The sequence below is a fragment of the Tursiops truncatus genome, chromosome 9 (genome assembly GCF_011762595.2).
Source record: "Tursiops truncatus isolate mTurTru1 chromosome 9, mTurTru1.mat.Y, whole genome shotgun sequence".
Taxonomy (NCBI): domain Eukaryota; kingdom Metazoa; phylum Chordata; class Mammalia; order Artiodactyla; family Delphinidae; genus Tursiops; species Tursiops truncatus.
In genome coordinates this window covers 46,540,618-46,565,921 of record NC_047042.1, presented here as the reverse complement: position 1 = coordinate 46,565,921, position 25,304 = coordinate 46,540,618, and the positions used below count along the sequence as shown (strand labels likewise).

Below are 25,304 nucleotides of genomic sequence, written 5' to 3'. Positions count from 1 at the left end.
CTCCTTGTGTTATCCCCATCTATCAGATGAGTCCCTCACCCAAAGTTGTATAGACATTCAGTGAACTTGAACCCGGATCTTTGCCTCTTAGCATCATTTTATTCTGCTCTCTAATGCATGGCCTGCTTTAATCTCTGCTGGCTAAAGGCCTATTTCCATCCTGTTTCCTAGTTTTCAGGAAAGAAAGACTTCTGTTAGTGTCACAGGGTGCTGAGGGTGCCTGGAATTGTATGGGTAACATCTTCAGGATTATTAATAACCGATTCAGGAAATGAAACATTGTGCATGTGATAGTTTTGAACTCTTTCTACAAGTTACAGTGTAAGCTTAGTAAGCTTAGTAAGTACTGGTTGAATTGATGGGGACAGCGAAGTGGAGAGGTAACAGATCTTTTGCTCTTTCTGTAAAGACCGAAGACCTTCACTGTGTTTCATAGAGGACCACACGGTTCCGGCATATAGAGGATGTGCTTAACAGCTAGAAAAACCCGAGAACCAAATCCAACACCACCACTTACAACCTTCGTGGCCTTGGGAAAGTTACTAACTTTCCTGAACTATAATTTTCTCTTCTGTAAATACCGTCTACCTTACAGAGATTTTATGCGGATTAAATTAGACAATGTGTGTATAGAGTCAGGCACACGCAAGCACCCAATAATGTACCCTTTCCTGCCCTTCAAGTCTGTCTGGGAGGTGACTGGTAGCCTGCTTCTCCGCTCTGTCTGAGAATCAGGGCATTAAAATCACACTGGTCGGTGTCTGGATATTTTAACATTTTGGCACAGTTCTGGAAACCCGTCTAAAACACAGGGCGTCGCAGCTTTATTTCATTGGCATGTGTCACACATGCCGTAGTCTGCGTTACAAGGCAGTTTTCCTTTTTGTTCTCTAACGGGTCTCTGATACCAAACAGGGCATCAGAAAAGAGAACACGCAAGTGAAGGGGTTTGTGTCTAGTGAAATTTGATTGTCTTAAAAAACGCTTTCTACGGTAACACATAGTGGAATGATATTTAATTTACTAAATGACCTTGAGTATTTTGCAGGGTTAATATTTAAAATCACCAAGCTTCTGTATCTTTAATATATATAAATGATATTATAGGATCCTCCTCAAAAATCATTGGTCACATTTGCCCCTACACGCTCCACCTTTTCAAAACTTGTAGTGTTCTAAAATCGGTGATAATGCAATAGCAAGCTATAACAACTTTGTAGATACAAACATATGTTTCAAAATTCAAAAACAGAATCTTTAGACCCTAATGCTTTTGATATATTTTGTTAATATTTCATGATATATATGTAAATTATGAAATGTTTTATATTAAATGTTTGAGACAAATTTTCAATGAGGTTTTCGGCTTACCCTCTGAGTCCCAACTAAGATAGAATGGAAAACTCCTCTATTGAAAAAACTGCACTTCATATTCAGAATAGCACTGCTTACTATTGTAAGAGTGGCATTAGCCTATGCCTATAGCATGTGCCGTTCTAAACGTGGGAACTGTTGCTTCATAGATGTCGGTCCCCTTGGTACCCTAAAAATGCCTTCAATCTCTACCAAGACTTCTTCATCCTGTGAATTTATCAAGGTTAGAGCAAAGCCTTTGAAAATATAAATCCTTCTCTCTGCCCCAAACATGCACAATCTGTAGCTTAGCATTAACTTGCACAGTGACTTCAGTCTTGGAGGTGGGAGGTGATAAGGGGGCTGAAGAAAACCTAGGGAATAATAGCATTTCAATACAATACTGTTAAACACGAGAAAATTGGTTTTTGGTAAGATGAACAAGGCAGTTATTTCCAGATGTTTAAAAAGTAAAATCTCCAGGATATACTGGAGTTTTGACCAAGTTTCTTCAAAAGGAAGACACCAAAAGAAAAAAGGAAAGAAATAACACTAGAGATTAGCAGCGTAATTTGAGAGAATTAACATATTGAATAATATCAACTCCTTAGAAGATGACTGTTTAAAGCTAGATGGTTTTCTAATTGATCAAAGCAAGGACTGAAGATGAGTTATGTGTATTGAATGTATGCGTGCATCTATGTCTAGACCTCTGTGTACTCAGTTATACTATCAGCTGGGTTACTAAGAGAAGATACTGAGAACTGACTTTTTAAAGCATGTGTAAGTCTTTTCTACTCTTTGATTTTAAGAAAAATGCGTTACTCATATTCTCTAACAAATAGTGACTAGCTAGCTACAAAATCAAGAATTTGGGGCAGGAATAATCTTCTATGAAGACTTAGGATTTAATATTCACAAGTAGTCAGTGAAGGAGCAGCTACTCCACCCTGCCTTTTTTTATATTAATAAGGAAAAAAGATGATATAATCCTATTAATTTAAGGTCATTGGGTATTCAGATTTGCTGAAGGAAGGTAGTTTGAATCACCTCATCCAAGCAGTGAGAGGAAGGAAAAAAGCTACATAAATAGCAAATAGGCAGATAATCTTAGCTCCAAATTACAGTACACATATGGGATATCATGAACTTTTTGGCATAAAAGAGGTATAGGGTATTAAAATACAAAACTATAAGGCTAAATGTCCATTTAATTCTTTTTGAGATCTCAATGTCACAAGTTTGTTTTAGGTACTTCTTAAACTAAAAATAAGACCACACACACCACCCGCCCCACACATACAATGTCCCATCTAAAATCTTCCGTTGCTTTAATAGTCTTACAGTTGTGTTCACGTCTCAGCAACGCCAAAGCAAGATAATTCCTGGAAAGAGAAATCACGTATAGTCACTACCTTAACAAATTTTTGCATTAGGTTTAGGCTGTGGGAGTTTATTGTCTTCCCGTGATTTTTCTCACCTTGATTTCAGCACATGCATTTTGTGCATTTTATTTTCACTCACAGTACATTTGGGGAGTTTGCTCGAATATTTGGAGCTGATTCCCCACAGATACATTCTTTGAACATTTTCTGCAGAAAGTATTTGATTGTTCATATTGTATGTTACCGTTTTTTGATCTTATTACTCTGGCCTGTACAGGCATTCAGCTGAACCCATGAAAGGAGTACAGACAGCTGACTGGATGAGGAAGACATTGGGGGAAAAAACTCCCATTGTTTAGATTTCTGTCAGAGGATATAAGAATGCTTAATTTCTTTTATCTCTAGGGCTTTCATTATCATTTAAATTTCATTTTACATTAATTGATCAGGGATTAGTAAAGCCATTATGCAGAAATTAGAATAAGACAAGCCAGATGGAATGAATAATTCATGAAGTCCAATTACGTTTTATTTCTGGTGTACTTTCAAACTTGCCTCTGACTTCTCTGCTATTTTGATGTGACAATATTCACAGGAAATCAAGAGTGCCATTTTAATTTATTGTATCCCTCCGAAGGGGAAGCATTTGTAGGCAGTAGGGGTGTGCTAGTGCATTTTCCGCAAAAAACACCGATTTCAGGGCTCTTAGAAATACTGAGTAATCTAGAAAACGTGGTCCGCCTCCTACGAAGGTTCAGGGGCATTGCATTGAGCCCCGCCAGTCCACCTGATTTGGGTGAACTGACCCTGGAGAGAGAGACCAGAGACTCAGAACCGTGAGATTTTTCACCTCCCAGAAGAGCTACAAATCCCTTTAAAGTATGTATCCCCATCCCCGCCGCAGAGGAGCCATTAAAGTATAAATTTGGCCTCGAGTTGGATTGGAGGCAGAGTTGCAGCTACAGAAAACGACCGCGAGGTGGCAGGCGTTGCCTTCAATGCCAAGGGTTCTGGGTCTCCGGGACCGCCGGGGCTTCCAGATCCTTCCCCGCGGGTCTGATCCCGGCAGGCAGAGCACGCCTGGGTTCGGGCCCTGAGCGACTCGTAGAGCATAGCCCGGCGAGATCTCCGAGCTCCTGGGCAGCCCCGGCCACCTGTCTGGAATGTCTCGCACGACTGTGTCTGAAACCGCCTTCCCCCGCCCGTCCCAGCCCCCAGCCCCTAGCCCCTTAAGAGTCCCTCCCCGCCTCCCCCGCCCCCCTCCCCCCACCGTATTTACTTATGCCAGTGGACAGTTCTAGTAACATTAAAGCTGCGGTCCACCTTCTCGAGGACTTTCATCTCGGGAAGTTTTATGACACTTTGTGAATGTGCAAAGTTTTTAATTAGGCTCGCTAGACAGCCCGAGGCAGCCGCAGCGCCACAAAGTCTTCACGGTCTCTCTGCTTTACAGCACAACAAGCCGCTCTACTCCTTTGAAGACAATGCAGACTATGTGTACGATGTCATGTGGTCCCCCGTGCATCCCGCGCTCTTTGCCTGCGTGGACGGGATGGGGCGCTTGGACCTCTGGAACCTCAACAATGACACCGAGGTGAGCGGCGGCGCAGGCGCCGGGCCGGGCGGGCTGGGAGGGGGGAGCCGTCGGCCTCTCTCCGTCTCCCCCTCTCTCTGAAATGGCCTTTTTTGGACAGACCCTCCAATTGCAGCTGGGCTGCCGACCCCCCATTCTCCGCTGCTGTGCAGGGTATTGGCAGATGCGTTGGCCCCAAATCATTTAATCTCACTTCATCCCTAAACCGTGGCGGAATCTTGGACAATTGACGACCCTTCTCTGCAAAGAGCAAAACCATACGTGTTCACGCCTTTTACTGCGGGAAAGGACACTCGGGCATATTTCAGGGTGTTGAAATAACTCTATTGGCAAACACTTGGAAAAGTAAGCTTTTGTGGACTTTGACTTGAGATTGGGCTTTTAAAAAGGGCTATTTGCCAGTGTTTGCTACTTGCACAATTTCTGTTTTAAATCCATAAAAGATGATTCTCTTGACCGTTTATGTTTAGATCTAGTCTCCATTTGAAATTTACAAGGTGAATAATCCTTGACTAAGATACCGAACTCACAGACAGACTTTTATAAGTTTCAGACTCTGAACATGTATGTTAAACTCAGTATTTTTTAATGAGATTTTAACATGTCACATTTAGAGTCCTTCACAAGTGAAAAATGTTTTCAAAAAGCAATTAACACTAGGAAATAGTCTTTAAAAAATTTTTGCTATATATATTAATGTTTTAAAAATTATGCCACGTATATTTTTCCTTTTTTACACTTTCTCAAAATTATTGAGGTGCTAATTCAGGTAGCAGAGTTTTTGGTTGGGTTTTTTAAACGTGAATATTAAATGTCCTTCAGTTTAATACAATAAAATGGTCTCGTCGTCGTCTCCTGGTCTGTGATTCAGGGCAGCTCTCCATCAATAAGAATGGACAGGTAAGAAGAACAAGTGCTGAAAACTACATGTCAAGTGGAGAACGAGAGAGAGGTCTTTTGAAGTGTTCTGAGCAGGAAACAGCTCAGCCTTTTTAATTAGGAAGCCTACAGCTGGAGGATATGAGGAGGAACAGGCTCCCCTAGTATTTTTTCTGGGAGGGGGCAGGGAAATATCCTTCAGGTGTTATTATTGAGTCATTGTATCTTGCAAGATTGTATACATCTAAAACCACTGCCAAATAGTTGTCTTTTAAAAAAAACTTTCCATTTACGTCTATTTTTTCCTTTTGGCTACCAGAAGTGTATGACAAGGACAAGAGTTATGTAATGAAGCATCTTTGGAAATAAAGGGCGTGAATATGTGCAGTGCCCATCATTTCAGATGTTGAAATGTTTATAACATTACTGCTTTTATAGAAAGGTGTTATTACTCTACGATGTGATGGTTTCCCAAAGTCTTTCATCACCGTTGATTAAAATCATATTGTTTCTATCTGCTAGAATAAACTCAATTCACTCTAAACAACCAAAAACACATTTTCCAGATTGATTTAGGAGACCCAGTCAGAAATCAGATTTAGTAGAAGTGAGTTCAGGTGATACTCAACTATGATGTAATGGAGTGTTCTACCAACTCCATAGTAATTCCTCTGTAACTCTTCTCGTTTAGTTTTGTGTTTTAATCGGCTTTTTAGGTAAAACAAAATTAATATCTGAGCATTGCCAAACGTGTTTTCCCTTCCCTCGCTCTAGGTATCAAGAGACAACCACATAAGTGTTTTATTGTTAACCATTTTTAAAAATGGTTACTTGGCATGCAGATCGTTTAGTTTTGCGGTGATCGTAGTTCTGCTTTCACAATAATAGTAGATACGTTGAGTCTGATTCAAATCCAGTAGTGAACTGAACACTTTTTAAAACACTCATTTTTGCCTTCTATCAAGTTGAATAACATTTTTCAAATATTTGTCCAATTAGGAATTAGATTTGTTAAAAAAAAAAAAAACTGAAGTCTCAGTGTTTCTTTGTCCTTGTTCAAAATACTGTGCTTTTAAACCAGGTTATTCCGACCGCTCCTATGCAAGGATAGTTCATATTCACCTACTTCAGTGTCACCTCTACACAATGTAGTAAATTATGTATATACATCCTGTCTTTGCAATTAAAATGATTGAGTCTTTAAAAAAAATATGAAAATATATCTGAAACTGAGATACAAGAGTAAGAAAGCCAGAGACAATATATGGATTATTTTCATTGTAGATTCATCAACTTCTGAAAGCTCATTACTGGTCAAACTAATAAAATATATTTTTGTCATTTTCTTCATGCATTTGATAATTCTTTTAGCACATGTTATAGACTGTGATAGCCTTTTTTTTTTAACCACTTATAGTATCTATGAAAAGATATTTTTAAATGGTTAAAATATTAATTGTTCCAGTTTGCTACTTTACTTAATTCCAAATAAATAAAATTCTTTAAAATGTTTTAGGCATAATTTAAAATGTATCAAAAAATCACTTTCTTTTGAGTATTATATTAAGATTAAATACTTTTTATTCAATTTTTGAGATTGTTCACAGATAAAATCTGTTATTAACTAGCGTTAGAGAAAGTAGGATCCTGTATGATCTCTCTAAGTTATGGAGTTAAAAGTTAACTCTGAAACTCTATAGCTGAATCGCAGATTTCTTTGCTGAGTAGCACACTAATAATAAAGTGCATTGACAGAATTATGGCCCAAACTAAATTCACATTGTTTTGGCCTTTAAAAAGTTTGGTTAAAAATTCAGTCTCCAGCACTGCACAGCAGGTTCCTTTATTGTAGAAATTGTGTATTTAAAAAAAAAATGAGCTGGGGACTTTTGACATTTTTGCTGTCAATTGACATACAGTGATTTAAGCAGGTAAAAGAATTTTTATTGATTTCAAGATTAAGTTTAAACATAGATTCTTACATATGATGGAGTTTTTATTGCTATTTTAAAGATAGGTATTGGGTCAATAATATCATATAAACAGATGGTTTCAATTCCCTGAATAGCAGAATGCCAGGGGAGCTAAGGCACAGTACATGTGGTGTTTCCATCCTAATAGGACATGTTTATTAGACACAGGTCTTAAAACAGTGGCATAAGATGATGTTGGTGGCCCTCTTTTCACTATATATTTTTTTCCTTTTTTATTTTAACATTTACCTTTTTTCATTTTTAATGGGCTATTGTCATTTCCTATTCAACTTTCTTGTAGAAGGCTTGGAGATCTGATCTATCAGTTATAAACTTCCAACCTTCAAGATGAGTGTTTACACAACTGATGATGAAAAGAGGGGCAGACCCACTAAAATTCTTTTTCCAAATATTAAGGTTCTTGTAACAAATACTGCAGGTTCCATTTCAGCACCTCTGGTTCACTTTAATAATGATTAATATTGTAATTATCAACATTGTCAGATTTCAGGTGTTTATTAGAGGAGATGTAAGGCCTTTTCTACAAGTAAGTGCTACATTCTATCAGGATATCACCCTGAGGACATTTTCAGAGTTATGGAGAACTTCCTATACCTTGGTATTGCTAGGAGGAAGAAAAAAGGTGGGGGGGTGAGAAAAGAAAAAAGAAAGGAGAACTTGCAGTTTTGCTTGCTTTTTCTTCTTCTGAGCATCCCCTCCCTGATGAGGTTTTGAGGGATCAATACATTTTTTTCCCCTGAAGACCCTTAATATGACTTTTTCCCCACCATATACCCCATTCCCCCTTTTAGGGTATCCTTAATCTTGGTAAATCCTGAAATCTCCCCCTCCATTGATCCATAAATCATGACCTGATCAAGAAGTATCACATTTAGCTGCTGTGTTTGTATGTTGTTTGTGCACCCTGCATAATCGGAAGAAATATTTATGTCACTCACTGCCCATTGACTGTGGAAAAAGACTCTCCCTCTTTTCCTTTTTTTGTGCAAGTGTCTCTTCTCTCTACTCTTTAATTCAGTGGAGCATATGATTTAAGAACAATGAATCCTTTTCACTCCTGCACAAGGGATATATAGTACTTAATGCACATGCAGGCAGTGGTGACTCATCCAGTTAAACGTATCGTTGTGAATTCGTATATTTAAGTTCATATTCAGAGATTCTTTGTCGTAACCCCTTTGGCAGGTTCCAACAGCAAGTGTGGCCATTGAGGGGGCATCCGCCCTAAACCGTGTTCGTTGGGCTCAAGGTGGCAAAGAAGTTGCCGTTGGGGACTCAGAAGGCCGTATTTGGATCTATGACGTCGGAGAGGTACATGTTATTTGGTTTGGGTGTTGATTTTGTTTTTGTTGTTCAGTTTTTTTGGTTTTGTTTTTGCTTGTATATCTGGTTTGAAGACCTAGTGAAATTATTGACAGCACCTTGTGGGCCCTGAGAGCCCTCTCGAGTGCGTTTGCAAATTTCCATTGACTTCGGTGGGAGTTTAGTGAGACTTCCTCAGGGCCTAATTTGGTCTTCCGCGTCCACGTGCAGGGCCGTGCGTCAGTTAGCGATCGGGCTTTCAGAGCGCTGTAGAATTCCCAGCCATCCTGTGATGGAGCATGGCACTCCCCCCCCCCGCGTCATGAAAATGAAAAGTTTGCCAAATTCATCATGCGAACATTGAATTTGGAATTTGTTGTTTACTTTGAAAAGTCAAGCTTTAGTTGGTGTGTTCAATTAAAAGGTATATACTATTACTCTTTAATTAAAAGTAGCCAATTAAAAAAGCTGAGGGGAATCAGAACTTCATATCGTTTTCATGGTATTCAAAGTTATTATGTGCAGTGTGTACTTCTCCGGTTTATCCTGTTATATGACATGTAAAGTCATTCTGAATATCACGGTACATATCAAAAGAAAAAACTACATTTTTTTTTCATATAAATCTCCTTGAATATTCATACTATACTTAATGTTACATTATCAGTCAATTTTACAGAAGCATATCTGTTTGTTTTTACTCTATGAGAAAGTATTGACAAAAACCTTCATTTTGGTTAAAGAGTTTTTTTCTTAAAGACAAAGAAAATATTGAACTTTCAAGCAAAACAAGAGTGTTGTGTAAATTGTTTTCGTGTAATATGAATCTAACATTTGCATTCCGGGGGAAAATATACTGCATTTGTGTATATAATGTCCTAGACCTTGGGAGTGCTCTTTGAGTGCCTGGTGGATGGGCATAGCTGATTACACTGCGAAGGGTTCTTTATGGTTTCATCAATGAGCTTTCTGTAATTTTGGCAATCCTAGATGGTTTGCTCTACAATGGAACTTTTGATGATGCTCTATGGTAGAGTTGGTTGTGTTGAAACAAGCTGGATGGTGTTTGTGTGTGTGTGTGTACGTATGTGTTTTAATTCGGCCAGAGACAGAAACTAAATGACTTCAGAGATGGGAGTCTTCTGTTTGGGGATGTACAACTCTAAGGAGAACAGCTAGAAGAATCTCTTGTTTTCACTGCATGCCGTCTATTTCATTAGACTCCCCCCCCCCCCGCCGTCCCCCCGCTGCCCCTCAACTACTCCTGATGTCATAAGCTGAGTCATTCTAACAGTGACAAAGACTCTGTTAATATTCATCCCCAGTGGTGAAGATGCAAATGGTCCAGTGACTACTGACGTAGTTTGGAGTCTTTGAGAAAGAGAATACCCTCTGAATTAAAAATATTGCCAATATTTTTAAAGCAATATTTTCTTCAATGAATATTTAAAATCAGTGCATCTTTTTCATGGTCTTCATCATCATAAAACCAAGCAACAAAAACACTTATTCTACATTGGTTCGTTTATTTAAAAATTTAAAAGGTAGCAAAGAAGGAGAATATAAAGAAACAAAAGGTTTCTCTCCTCCTCTCCTTTGTTTAGAACAAGTACAATTGTAGGAGAGAAAATAGGTATGTGGAGACATGCTCAGAGACGAAATGGTAGAAAATAGATGAAATTTAAAAACTCTTTTCTCCACTTCCCTTACTTATACATAACGTCCCTTAATTCTCTTAAGATTATATGCAACATTAATTGTTTTATCCAAGAGGGCTGAAAAGCAGAATAGTCTAACAATCTGGTTTATTTAAAGTAAGGCATTTTGAAAAATCTGTATGCTGACCACAAATAATTTGTGGTCATATATTCATATATATGTAATATACATTCACACACACCACCTCTAGGCAATAAGAAAATACAACATAACATATATACAGAATTTTCTGCAATAAGGTGATTTTATAGCCGTTGGACAACATTACTTGAATATGACTCATACTGGGGGAGTATGTATGATTTTGTAGAAGTTGCTTTGGCTGATATATGGCTGCTAAAACTTCTTCCTAGGTTGTTGTCATCATTTCTAAGTTGTAAAGTGTTGTCATACTCATATTTCTCCTATCGTACCAGCAGATCAGGCTGGTTTTCATTTTAGTATTATTGCCCTTACTTTTCTAAGGGACATTACAGACTATGGAAATGTCTGCAACTCTAGGCCAGTCTCGCCTATTGTCTGGAGTCTAGACAGGCTATAGAAAAAAATCTCTGTGACATATAATAGGCCCCCAAATTTGTAGGGTTGTTTATCCCTACAAATTCACTACCAGGGGGAAAAAAAAAACGGGGGGGGGATATACTCTTTTACTGAGAGTAGGTAATATTATAATCTTCGAGCCCTTTTCTGAACGACCGAAAATCAGGATAAGCTTATACGTTTGAACAGTTCTTTCTGTATTGTTTGATCCTAAAAAGTAACCTATAGCTCAGAAAAACTCAGACTTTACAAGATAATTTTGTTGTAAGTATAGTTTTTCTCTTAAATTTGTAAATACCTTACAAAAATATTTATATGTATTTTGGGGGAGAAATAAAGGGGTCCTTTTCTGTTTCTCTTTGCTTGCCTCTATAGCCTGTTCTAACTCTCTGAAGACCAACTCTGTAGAGGTTCCACATTCCTAGAAGGAAAGACAACTCCTCCAGCTGAGTTTAGCTGAAGCCCACTTCGGAGAGATGGTAGCTCATAGGCAGATGCTGCCATTACTGTAATTACTATTGTCTGGTTCACTGAACCTAGACCTGACAGAGCACAGCTGTCCTTAGAAGGGCACCCCCTAAACAGTGCTTCCCCAGCCTTCCTAATCACCTACACTGCAGAAAGCCAGGTGGAGCGCCTTCACGGCAACCTGGCCCATTTAGAATTTGAGGTCAAATCCAACGCTGGTGCACGACTGACGAGAGGGAAGGGGTTTAAACAGGAAGTGATTTTAAAAGGAAAAAAATACAGAGAAAGAAAAAATATGTCACTGAGGATCAGATTGCCAGGAGACAGTGCTACCATTATCTGTATCCAAAACTAGTCCTCCAGGCCCCATTAAAACAGAGCCCATCACCAGGGTCATGCTGGCCTTTGGACAGAAAACCTTGCTTTGTGGAACCCTCTAGGAAGAAGATGGAACACTTTTCGATAAGCCTTACAATACAATCTGTATAAGGAAGTAAATGGTAGTTTTTAGAGGACACTTTGTTGCTCCATTTTCCTCGGGACCTCAGTACATAGAACTCTGTCTACCGGAGGACATCTCACGTTCATTCTCCCATGGTTTACTTGACTGAGACCTCTGTTAGGCTGAGGAGAAGGGAGGAGGGGGCAGCAGGCTATCTTTTGTAAGGTCCTGTTTCAGAGCGAGGCTGGCTTCATGGTTGTCCCACCTGTGCCGTCTTGCAGGGCCCCGTGCAGAGGAGCCCTGAGCTTGGTTTAATGCTCTGTTGTCATTGTCTTCCAATTGTTAAGACATTTTTCAACAAGGTGCTCCATGTTTCCATTTTGCACTGGGCCCCTCAAATTCTGTATTCCCTCCTGTCCACAAGAGTATTGCTTTCAATACCACTCACAATGCAGATCAGAAATTTAAAATTTTGGCCTTGACCTAGACAATTAGGAAGAAGGAGAAATCTTTATAGAGCTATGGTTAAATGTAGTGCATGCCATATGATATTATTATTACCTATTCCTTAAGACTATTCAAAAATGTTGGATGAGAATAGCAATGACATTATATTCTAAGTATCATATTTGGATATTTGGTGGATATTCTAATTTACCTCCCCACAACCCTCTTCTGATCACATCATAATTTTAACTGAAAGTATAATAGAGTTTTGGGAAAGATCTCTATGATGCCTACTTTAGGTGGAGTCGAGAGGGGCGGCCTTTCTCTGTCCACCTCGGTGTCAAGAACCTCCTGATAGAGGTTCTGTGACTCCTGTGACTGCCAATGGAGAGAGCTCCATTCAAGTCCAGGTAGACGTGCCTTCCTGTGAGACCTCACACTCAGCCAGAAGGGCGCTGCAGAAAGGGACTCTGGTGTCACAGTCGTTAACAGTCGTCTGCCTCATCTCCTGTCCCAGCCGAGGCTGCAGCTGCTGCAGGGAGTCCCAGCACAGTGCGCCCATGATCATGCCCTCCTCTTATGTACAGTTGTCCTCCGTGACTTTTAAGATGATGGCAGAGAGCAGTGGCTCGAATCCAGATTTACTGATGCAATTTATTATGAACTTCTGAAGGGGTAAACAGAGGATTGTGTATGAGCTCACTGAAACCATCAGACTGAGTCTGTCCATCCTTTTTTTTTCTTTCTTTCTGGTACATTTAAATAGCAAAGGCATGAGTAATATCTCAAGGTCTACGACTAAGGAGGTAAAATATAAAACAAGTGTTTTCAGGTAGGCCACATGATGCTTTGTTTATATAGCATACATTTTTGGTTGTTTGATTTGAGCATTGTATCTGGAAAATATACTGTACACGTTTATTTTCACAGATAGGGGTCTATTTTCTTTGCAGAGCAGGTGCTTAACTCCCATTAGCGTAAATGGAAGTTATGTGAATTCAGTGAAAGACAGAGAAGACCCCTTTTATTATTTGGCTATAATTTTAGTTCTATTCATGCATCTTAAAAGTTACTTAAATAGACAGTGGTTGCATGCACCATTTAAATTTTCTAAGATCTACACTTGAAAATGAGCCTAGCTCTTGAATACGTTTCCAGGATTTTGCTCCCCAAACTGTGGGATGCAATCTGTTTGTTTTGGAGCTGTATGATCCCATTAAATTAATTGAAAGATGGGTAAGATAACAAGTCAGAAATTAACTACAAATATAACCTGAAAATGTTGAGTGTATTCTTCTTCAGAATACACTCAGAGACCTGTTCATCATTGTTGGATTTTTAAAAATGATGTGTGAACACACATATTCTTAAGAATTAAAAATAAAAATTACTCCCTGCTGTGGCTCTTTACCGAATAGCGAGCTTTTCTATTTATATATACGTACGGAGCTGGTTTTACCAGCACATGGGCCAGTGAGTATAGAATTATTCACGTGTCCTGATGATTGATCGTCAGCCTAGCTACCTGTCTTTCTTGCAGATGTGTTTTATAGCAAGCCCGTTGCCATTTTTAATGCTTCATTGCTGTCACACAGATGCAGCTGTCATAAATATCCCCTAACAACTATGTTTGCTGCTTATCTGAATTAGTTAGAATGCTGTTTGCAGCACCAGTTGTGAAAGAAGCAGTTTATCTTCCACCTCCTATTATTTCTTTTTCCATTAACCTCTTCTAGAGAAGACTGTTTTCAGTTGTGATGAATACTCATAAGTTTCAAATCCCTGATTGTTTTTACAGTAGTCAAATGATAAAATTCCAAAATCATTTCAGCCTAAAGTAGAATCTGAAAAATAAAATGGCAACTTAAAAACTAATTTGGGAGATGAATAAATCTTATCGTCCCAGCTTTATTTGCTTGGTATCCCATTCACTAATTACCTAAGGAAATGTGTATTAATCTCTAAAGTTTAACCCTGAGCTTTGGCAACATTTCATATAGCTTGTTTGATATGACTCTTTGGGGCCAAAAGAATGGCAGTCATTTTATTACAAATTTTAATAAATACAATAAATTTGACATTTGTCAATGTGTTAAAAAGGCCTTGAAAATTTTTTAGAAAGGAAAAAGGCAGGAGAATACGAGAGATCAAATGCAACTGCTAAACCCGTAAGCATGAATTTAAATGTTCATTTTTTAAAAAGATTTATTTATTATTTATTTACTTTTGGCTGCATCAGATCTTAGTTGCTAAATGTTCATTTGAATATATTTTAAAGCTGAAATTAAAAATCAGAATGAAAAGTTTACTTGGATTCCCAATAGGAAAAATGACCTGTGCAATATACTTTAGAATGATGGTCAAGGTATGATAATGTAAGAGGACTATTAAAATGTGCCTCAAACCATTCTCATAGCCGGCTAGAATAAGAATAAAAGCAAAGAGATTCCATGAGCCATTTTCCGTGCAGCTTAAATAGCAGTTCTACGTAGGAGCACCTGATAAACTGGAAGTACTGGGAGTCAAAAAGGGTTTGAGCAAAACACAAAATAAATAACAATACACGTATGGTTTTTAAGTCGATTACACGGAGGCAATAATTGTTTGTTTTGTGGAACGATTTCATGTTTTCCAGTAGGAGAGTGCCTACATCAGTTTTCCACAGGAATTTGTGCTCTAAATAATCCCCCTCTGTGGGGAAGGGGGGAATGCAGAACACAAAATAAGTTAAAGTGAAATTTGGGGGTTGATTCAAATAAGAGTTCCTTAATGAAAAAGAACTGCACTCGAAATCAGTCGGTTTAATTATTGTGCTCTATGAAAGCCATTATCCCCTGCTGATGACGAGCCTGATAGCATAGCTAAGCTCTGGGAGCCTCCAGAAGAGAAGGGCAGAGCTAGGCTCAGCTTACCAGAGTCCAGTTATAATCACCCAAAACACTTGTGTTTCTCATTAAATGAGTGTGGCCATAAGTTGCTAGACTCCTGAAGGTCTTTTAAGTAGTAGCTTATTCTTCAGTAGATAAACAATATTTTTATCTTTTGCTGATACTAAACACTTCTTTTGGTTTTTCCCTCCATTGCAAAGACTTTGGCATAAACTATTCTGTGATGCCAAAATCCAGATAAAAACTGAAAATCCAGATACTTAGTTCTGCCAGTAATATCTAGATATTTGATGACATAGAAGCAAAACATTTGGGATTTTTCAACTGGACTTTTCAGTTTTTAACCTGAATTTTTATTATCATAGCCACAGACCTGTGCAGTTAAGTCAAAAGCACAAAGGCATATATTTGCATGGGCAGATTTGGGGTGCTAATAAATATAATTATATAAAATAAGCTACTTTGAAATAATATATTCATTTCCATGTCGTAATAAATTATATTTGAAATAAAATAATCTGATTAAAATGGACGATTATAATTTTAGTATTAACTTGATTTCTTCTAGGAAAAGTGTTGTAAAAAGAAAAGTGCTATTCCAATTAATGTTATAATTATCTTATAGTGAATGTAGTCACAGTGGCTTTTATTTTGATAATTACATATGTAAAAGACCATGATTAAACTAATTATTATATAAATAGTGTGCTTATTCAGGTAGCATTAGTGTATAAAAATGGATTTAAATATATTTTCAAGCCACTTTTTTCTGAATTGATAATACTTAATGACATATATTATGGAGTAGTTGATTAAGTGAAAACACTAATATCTAATTTTATAAAAACCAAATGTGTGCAGAGTAATCTGCAATATTCAATGAAATTAATATATTCCCATTTTGGTGATAAATGGTCTTTGACTATAAACCTTCTAAAACAAGTATCAGTTTGTATAATTAATCATCTTTATGATTCTTCTGTGGTTTCAAACTGTCGTCTTCAATAGCAGTTTGGATTTTGAAGCAGTCATTAATTATAGTGTTAATTTTTTTTATATCTAACAAAATTGTGTTTAGTTTTAGAATTTCAAAACTGCTAAACTTTATCTTGAAAAATTACTGCTTAGAACGGTAGCCTCAAATCACAGCTTAGACCAGCCCGAGCATGAAGCTGCTTCAATCATATGTGAGTCTAGATTAACACTGGCCTGTATAGAAATGAAGTTATTTGTTTCTTCTGCGAGTATGTGTGTTACTATTGGTATATCTAAAATAGAATATGAAATCAAATATCTGCCTATACATGTTGATGTATAAATATTTATATGCCATACAGGCTGGACTTGCAAAGGGAGGAAGTGAATGAATCATTCTATTCTACTTTCAAGGAAGGTCTGCATGAATTTTTGAGAATGTCAGCTATCAGAACATCTTTCCCATTTTAAAACATGAATTATTGATCAACCATTTAGGGAATGTCAGAGCTTAACATTGTAGAAGAAAGTTTGCACTCTTACTTTTTAGGCTGGCCGATAAAGCTGATCGTGGTCCATTCCCCGAGATCTTTGTCCTCAACATTTAGACAGGATCTTCTATTTTTATTTGTCTTGGCATTAAAAACCCTTAGGAAAAAACTGAACATCTTCTAGTATCCTAAGAACTAGGCACCCTTTGACTGAGGGGGAAAAAATCAGTCTGGCAGCCCTCCTTTGGCTTATCACATTCCTCAGTAGAGTTTTTCTGATTTTAGAGTGCCACATCCACAGAAACATAGGTACTTGCCAGTTGTCTATTTGAACAGGATAAACTGGCCTAGCACAGTGCCTGGCACATAACAGGCACTCAGTAAATAATTCGGTGAATGAATGTTTCACATGTGAAAGTTGAAGGTTAAGGAAAAGCTTAATGGTGTGAAGCGTTCAGAGGGCAGCCTCCACATTGGCTATAGATGAATGGACAGGAAAAATCCTTTGACTATATTTGCATGGTAAAAGATACATAGAAAATATATTTAGAAAAGAGTGCTTGTCCTTCCTCTCCAGTCTCTATCCCAGTCACTCTCCCCTCCTTTGCTTTTACCGTTTTTTTGTGTGGCTCCGGATGTGCGTGCAGGCTCAGCGGCCATGGCTCATGGGTGCAGCCGCTCCGCGGCATGTGGGATCCTCCTGGACCGGGGCACGAACCCACGTCCCCTGAATCGGCAGGCGGACTCTCAACCACTGCGCCCCCAGGAAAGCCCCTCCGTTGCTTTTAAAAGTGAGCAGTTGGTCACTAGAGGTAACAGAAGAGGAACAGTTTATTCAAATAGTCGTCAAACCACTGGAAAAATGCTTCTTTTTCATTTTGCTTTTTTTGGACACTATAGATATGGTAAATCATGAACTACATTATAAAAATACCTCTTTTATGCCCAAACATTCAGTAGGAGGGAATAACATTTCTTTTATTACCTTGGTAAATGTTTTTAAGATGTTTAGCAATAAGCCTTCTTTTTGTCAAAACTGCTTAGATGCAGTGGTTGCTAGAAATTTACTAGAAAACCTATAGTAAATATCAGAAAGAGAAAGGATATATGTTTAGTCAGCTGGTATGAGAGATCAGTTTGAGTAGCATATGCTTTTTCATTTCCCTGTCAGTTTCTTGATCTTTTGTGTTATGGACAAAGAATGGTAGTGAAGTTTAAAAAGTTTATTTTCCATTGTTGCCCACCAGCCAAAGTTTTTAGCAATTTTTTCCATCTTTTGGACAGAGAAATAGATTGTTCTAAATAATAGAAAAATAATGCTGAAGACATTTCTAAAGAAAAGAGAGTGACAAGATTTTGATACAGATGTGAACAAGGTCATCTTTAAGCCATAGTGAATTAACTCTTTTTCAGCTGTGTGGGTTTTTCCCCCCTCAGGTAAAAACTTCAGAATTTTGCCACACGTCCCATGATGCTAAATTTTAACATGAAGAATAGTTCTAAATGTTCACTTTTTAAGAATAATGTTTAAAATTATTTCCTTCAGTGTTTGCTGGCTTATTGAAATTGATATAGACTCGTATTTGTTACTGTTTACTTTTGACTTTTATGTCCTAACTTAATTTTTTTCCTTAATTGGGTGGTAATGGATTTTTTTAAAAGTATTGTTCTAACAAACATGCTATAAAGGCAAACACTCATTTAAAGATACTAGGAAGAGAACTTTAGCAGAAAGATCTCAAGCTTCATGGGTGGATAGAGGGTTCCCTTAGATGGGATTTTCAGAAAAAAGAAATTCTTTCTTAACCAAAAAATAATCAGATATCATCAGACTACCGTAGCTTAGCATGATGCTAAATTTCACAGAAATTTTGACCTACTGACTGGTAACAGCAGATGCTACAGAATGGAGACTAATGTAACTTCTACTTTCTGGACTTCTCTAAATACTAAGTTACCACACAGTATATCTTTTCGTGGTGGAGCACTGTAGTATACTTATGCGCTCTGTATACTGCATTCTGGCTTGGAATTTTGGTTCGTGGTTTCATCCATTGTTACCAGTGATGCTAGACTCTCCCAAGAGTTAAATACAGTGGAGCTTGGTCTCGTTCTGTTCTGGCAGCTGTTTCATTGCTTATGACCTCCCGCTTTGCTTCCTTCTGTGTGTGTGGCAAAGGGAAGTGTCCTAAAAAATACAGGCTTCCTCTGAACACAAATGTGTGTTTGTACACCGGTAAGTTCGCAATCTCCTGAATTGGGGTGCCATTAACAGTTGTACTTTTTAAAAAGCTTTTAGAGCTTAGAAGGGTTTAGCAGTTGTTCTGTGGAAACCCATGTTCACGTCCACGGTTTCTTTAAATGCATTAGCAACAAGAACAACAAAATCAGTGTGCATTACAGTGAAAAGGTAATTCGTAAGATATCGTTTTAAAGAAAACTTTCATTTTTAGGTTAATACAGGAGCTGAATTGTGTATCTCTTTGGAATCCATGGTTAACGTAATTGTCTCAGACTTTTTTTTTAATGACTCCGTTTAATTGAAAGATGACAAAGATGCTGCCGAACCACACATCCTGGAATATTCATCCTGAAACCTGGAGTCCTACTCATTTCAATTTGCTTGGGTTCTCAGATACGTTAAGCGTGGCACACTGAAATTACAGAATGCCTTTCTGTCTTAATTATCCAAGATATTTTTAAAAAGTAACCTGCTTTTATACTAGGCAGTGCCTGAGACAGATACTTTTAACATAAAAAATACAGCATTGGGCTGGTAGGAGTTACTGCAGATAATGCAGCTATTTAAAATCAGCTGCTAGGTACTATAAACCCTTTAAAATTACTAACAAATGAGGGAGGCTTGACTGAGGACTGTTTAGAATGGTTAGCCATGTGCTTATAAAAAGGGACACATGCATGATATTTGTGTGCTTAACCCTGGTTATAAAAAGTCATTTGATTTTTATAACAGCATGTTCAGTGGTTACAAGGCCTTACAACTTGAGCTAAAAATGTAGACTCCCACCATAGAAAGTGCCATGAAAAGGAAATAGCTTGGGCTTCCCTGGTGGCGCAGTGGTTAAGAATCCGCCTGCCAATGCAGAGGACACGGGTCCGAGCCCTGGTCCGGGAAGATCCCACATGCCACGGGGCAACTAAGCCTGTGCACCACAACTACTGAGCCTGAGCTCTAGAGCTCACGAGCCACAACTGCTGAGCCCACGTGCCACAATTACTGAAGCCCATGCATCTACAGCCCATGCCCCACAATAAGAGAATCCACTGCAATGAGAAGCCTGTGCACCACGACACAGTGTAGCCCGTGCTGGCTGCAACTAGAGAAAGCCCATGCACAGCAATGAAGACCCAATGCAGCCAAAAATAAATAAGTAAATAAATAAATTTATAAAAAAAAATTAAATAGTTTGACAAAGCTGTATTGGTCATATTTGAAAAATGAAAAAGATGCATGTGTATGTGTATATTTACAAGGAATAATTATACTTGGAATTTGATTTTTAAATTAACAAAACATCCTCTGACAGGATTTTTCTTGTGATCTGAAAGAACCCTTTCCCCACACCCAGTTCGTGAAACTCAGTCATACATTTAATAATAGCTATGTAGGAAATGATTTGTATGGGTTCTTAAGAAAGCAAATATGATCAAATCTAAGGTGTACTTCTAAAAAATGCAGTGCTCTATGTAGGTGAAAAGAAGAAAATGGAAGAAAGAAAATAGGTAAGGAAGCGAAAAAAGGAAAAAAATTGGAGGAGAGGGAATTAACATTAAGAAGGAAAAATATAGGGTGAACAACATCATTTATCTGGGGTTTATAATGTGCCAAACACTGAGCTTAAGCTTTTTATATTTGGGGGGAGATCTTGTTTAATATTCACAATGGCCCTAGGAGTTAGTGGAAAAATTCCTTTTTCTCACAAATGAAGTGAAGATGTTAAAACATACATTTCCTAAGGACACCCAGGAAATTATTGGCAGAGCTGTGAAAGAAACCATATCATCTGGGTGCTGTCTGAGGTGGACAAAAGTCAACCCTGGCTCCATTCTCAAAATCTAGTTATCGTGCGATCTGTGCCTCCCTTTAGGTACACAAGAAGCCCAGGAAGCCCAGGCAGGACACCCAGTGGTTAGCCTAATTAGTTATTTGGCGATGGGGTAGGGCAGGATCTAGGGGCATACTCCATTCCATTCAGGAGGGTGGGAGGCAGACCCATGACACAGCCTCAGCACTAGGGGGATGAAGGGGGAGGATGAAAACGATCAATTTTCATGAATTTTTCCACAACTTTTGCACGTTTCCTTTTTATTTCTGACCTTTACATCTTCCAGGAATCTTAGAAGATTAAAAATATTTAGAATCTTTTAGCAGGTGACTCAAAACACATTACCTGCCTGCCATGGTATGCTGGCATTTCCTAAAGGGGTAAGGCTCCTGATTGCCCACACTGACATGCGGTAAGTTACATGGTCTTGAGCAAATCATTCAGCTCCCTGTCCTTCTGTTTCCTGTCTGTCAGAGAGAGGTCTGCTTCTTAATGTCCTCACATAGCAAAATTAGAATTAATTCTTAAAGCAAAACCACAAAGATGATATCGAATTGATACGTATGCCACTCACATATGTGATTTTTAGGAACATGTTCAATCTGAGTAACTGTTCATAGAACAAGAATGCATGACTATTCTGTGTTGAACTCACAGTACTTTCTTCACTTAGGTTACCTTTCTCATCCTCTCCACATCTCTTTTGATAAATGGGTCAGACACCATCATCCCCATTTTACAATTGAGGCAATGAGAGGTTAAGTGCCTGACCATGGCCAGTAACCAAGATGAAAGCAGGACTTAAGTTTCCTGTCCAAATCTAAGGCTCATTTTACCTCCTCCTTAGGGCCAAATTACTGCTTCACAAACTACCTTTGGCCTTAGTTCCCTTGGCTGTAAATGTATGGTCATATCATATCTATAAGAGGCACCTACTTTTAGAGCTAAGACTTTGTTATCTCAGGAATTGGCTCCCTGAGTGCTTTTGACACAAAAATGCTTTATACAGTTAGCAAAAAGTTAGAAAACAATCATCCAATTGCGAAGGGGGGTGGTAAACTGGCGAGTGGTGAACCCTGGGTGAAGCAGTAGAAGAATCTGAGTCACCTCTGACCTAGGATGTGGACATTGGTGGATGAATCTGAAGGCCCAAAATGTTTCCAGATCCAATTTGACTCAGGACAATACTGGTCAATTTTTTTGGGCCCTTTTTTATGGTAGTCCCTTGATATAACTATGGGCTATTTCCTTCACAGTGCTTCTCAAATATGTTTTTTAAATTAATTGAAATTGTTCATCACCATTAGACACTTGTGAATATTCTTCCTATCAGAAATTTAAATTGTTTGAAAATTATTCTAAACTTATTTTCAGGGGGAAAAAAATCCATAGTGATGGTCTAGATTTAGCCTTAATGCCTTGACAGAAACCTGAAGAGATGCTGAAGCCATGTCATTAACATGCCATTTGCTTCCCTGCTACTCGCTTGACACACAACACATACCAGGAAACGTTGCAGTTATCACTGTAAGAAGGTAAATTTTAGGTTACTCTACTCACTTTCTGAATATCAGTAAAGTTTAAAAAAAAAAAAAAAAACCTACGCCAGTATTCACACATTTTGACCTAAGAAAACACCATAATTAATATTTATAGTCATCATATGCCAAAATGATTCATCACTGTATCTTTAGTCCTACCACAGTGCCTGCCATATAGCTGGTACTAAGTCCATGATGACTAAATCAGTATTGAATAGATATATATATGCTAGTTAGAAGGGCATGACAGCAGTCTTTCTCTTAAAGAAAAGAGCAGAGTTTTTTAATCCTACTTAATGATTAAGGTAAAATTGGATTAAAAGTCTCCTAGAGAAAGTTTCAGGTGCACTTATGCTCATGAACTTATTTTCTAGACATTTCTAATAAGAGAGAACCAGGTGAGAAGAGTCGGGAACTGCCAAGGGTAAGAAGGACACAGTTCTGTCCAAACAGATGCTGTTTACGGCCAAAGATGTAAAATGAAAAGAGTGGTGGTCTTGTGTGTTAGGATACCTGTTTGGTCTTACCTACAAGTAATTCAGATGCCAAAAATTATTACTTTGGGTGTGGAAACAGCCTGTGAATACACATTCAAGCTAAGATTATACTTAAAGTGCTTCCTGATGGTGATATTTAACTCTAAAAATGGGGCAGTGTGCACCTCACCTTCTAACATTATGCAGAGCAATTTAAAAAAGAAAAAACAAACTTCTAATATTTTCCCAACCTAAATGAAACTTTCACAGATCAAAAAGACAAGATATGTTAGAATACTGTGAAACATTTTTTGAGGGTGCATCTGTATTTTTAAGGACAAATATAGTACTATTATTTCCATCACCATGGAAAAGGTCAAATGTATTGCAGTAGTTCCACAGTAGGGTATATTTTTATCAGAAACTTTTAAATTTGATAAAATTCATTCTTAGATTAACATATAGAAATCTGTTGCATTTCTTTACACTAACAATGAAATATCAGAAGGAGAAAGTAAAAATCCCATTTAAAATAGCATCAAAAATATAAAATACCTACCAGGAATTCCCTGGTGGTCCAGTGGTTAGGACTCTGTGCTTTCACTGCTGAGGGCCTGGGTTCCGTCCCTGGTCAGGGAACTAAGATCCCACAAGCTGTGGGGTGCAGCCAAAAAAAAAAGTATATATATTTATTTATTTATTTTATATATAAATAAATATATTTATATAATATAAATATATATATAAAATACCTAGGGATAAACTTAAGGAGGTGAAACACGTATATGCTATATAAAACCTATAAAACACTGATAAAGGAAAGTGATTCAAAGAATGGAAAGATATCCATGCTCTTGGATTAGAATTAATATTGTTAAATGGCCATACTATCCAAAGCAATCTACAGCTTTAATGCAATCCCTATCAAAATACCCATGACATTTTTCACAGAAGTAGAACAAATCCTGAAATGTACATGGAACCACAAAAGACCCAGAATTCTGAGGAAAAAGAACAAAGCAGGAGACATAACCCTTCCAGACTTCAGACTGTACTACAAAGCAATAGTAATCAAAACAGCAATGGTATTGGCACAAAAACAGGCATAGATCAATGGAACAGAATAGAGAGCCTAGAAATAAACTCACACACCTACGGTCAATTAATCTGTGACAAAGGAGCCAAGAATATACAATGGAGAAAAGACAGTCTCTTCAACAAGTGGGGCTGGGAAAGCTGGACAACATGTAAATCAATGAAATTACAATATCCCTCATACCATATACAAAAACTCAAAATGGTTTAAAGAACTAAATATAAGACATGACACCATGAAACTCCTAGAAGAGAGCATAGGCAAAACATCCTCTGACATAAATCATAGCAATATTTTCTTAGATCAGTTCCCCAAGGCAAAAGAAATAAAAGCAAAAATAAACAAATGGGACCAAATCAGACCTAAACTTCTGTAACAGCAAAGCACAGCCTATGGAATGGGAGAAAATATTTACAAATGCTGCTACTGACAGGGGGCTAATCCAAAACATACAAACGGCTCATACAACTCAGTATCAAAAAAAAAACTGAACAACCCAATCAAAGAAATGGGTAGAAGACCTAAATAGATATTTCTCCTAAGAGGACATAGAGATGGCCAACAGGCACATGAAAAGATGTTCAAAATCCATAACTATTAGAAAAATGCAAATCAAAACCACAACTTGGTATTATCTCACACTGGTCTGAATGGCCATCATCAAAAAGGCAAAAAATACTAAATGCTGGGAGAGGGTGTAGAGAAAAGGGAACCTTCTTACACTGTTGGTGGGAATGTAAATTAGTGCAGCAACTATGGAAAACAGTATGGAGGTTCCTGAGAAAAAATAAAACTAGAGCTACCATATGATCCAGCAATCCCACACAGCAATCCACATACCCAGCAATCCTGGGTATATATCTGGAAAAGATGAAAACTCTTAATTGGAAAAGATACATGTACCCCAATGTTCATTGCAGCACTATTTACAATAGCCAGGACATGGAAGCAACCTAAATGTCCACTGACAGATGAGTGGATAAAGAAAATGTGGTGTAGATACACAGTGGAATATTACTCAGCCATAAAAAATAATGAAATAATGCCATTTGCAGCAATATGGACAGACCTAGACATTATTATACTAAGTGGAGTAAGCCAGAGAAAGATAAATATCATAGTATCACTTGTATGTGGAATCTAAAAAATGATACAAATGGATGTAGATGCAAAACAAACAGACTGGCATAGAAAACAAACGTACAGTTACCAAAAGGGAAGATGGGGGTGGGAAGAGATATATTAGGAATATGGGATTAACAGACAGAAACTACTATATGTAAAATAGATAAGCAACAGAGATTTACTGAATAGCACAGGGAACTATATTCAATACTTTGTAGTAATATAAAATAGAAAATAATCTGAAGTATATATAATTGAATCACTTTACTGCACACCTGAAACAATTTTTAACTCAACTATACTTCAATTTTTTTAAAAAACCTCAAAGATTTTACTTACAAAAGCCTTTAAATTTTGTTTTATTAATGGTAAATATTAAAATTACTACTTTGATTTCTTTAACAAATAAAGGAACGAGACTTCCAAAAAATTTCTTTGAAAAGTTAGATGTGCAATTTTATATGTCATCAGTGATACTCAGTTCTGTCCCAGACTGTATCTGGACACATATTCAACCCTTAA

The 25,304-nt window shown here is 37.7% G+C and overlaps 1 protein-coding gene and 1 long non-coding RNA gene across 5 annotated transcripts in view; one reads left to right on the top strand and one right to left on the bottom strand.

Moving 5' to 3' along the window:
- Nucleotides 1-25,304, top strand: part of DYNC1I1 (dynein cytoplasmic 1 intermediate chain 1) — a 388,679-nt gene that overhangs the window by 357,960 nt on the left and 5,415 nt on the right. For all 4 annotated transcript variants that reach the window (XM_073809695.1, XM_073809697.1, XM_073809694.1 and 1 more), the window contains 2 exons: nucleotides 4,192-4,332; nucleotides 8,391-8,516. In XM_073809695.1, coding sequence (XP_073665796.1) covers nucleotides 4,192-4,332; nucleotides 8,391-8,516 — 267 coding nt within the window. The remainder of the gene's footprint in view (nucleotides 1-4,191; nucleotides 4,333-8,390; nucleotides 8,517-25,304) is intronic.
- The window catches only part of LOC109548720 (uncharacterized), a 31,901-nt gene continuing 16,371 nt past the window's right edge, over nucleotides 9,775-25,304 (bottom strand). The window contains exons 4-6 of the long non-coding RNA XR_002174860.3: nucleotides 23,121-23,215; nucleotides 17,092-17,283; nucleotides 9,775-12,790 (exon numbers count right to left, since the gene is read on the bottom strand). This is a non-coding gene — a long non-coding RNA (uncharacterized lncRNA). The remainder of the gene's footprint in view (nucleotides 12,791-17,091; nucleotides 17,284-23,120; nucleotides 23,216-25,304) is intronic.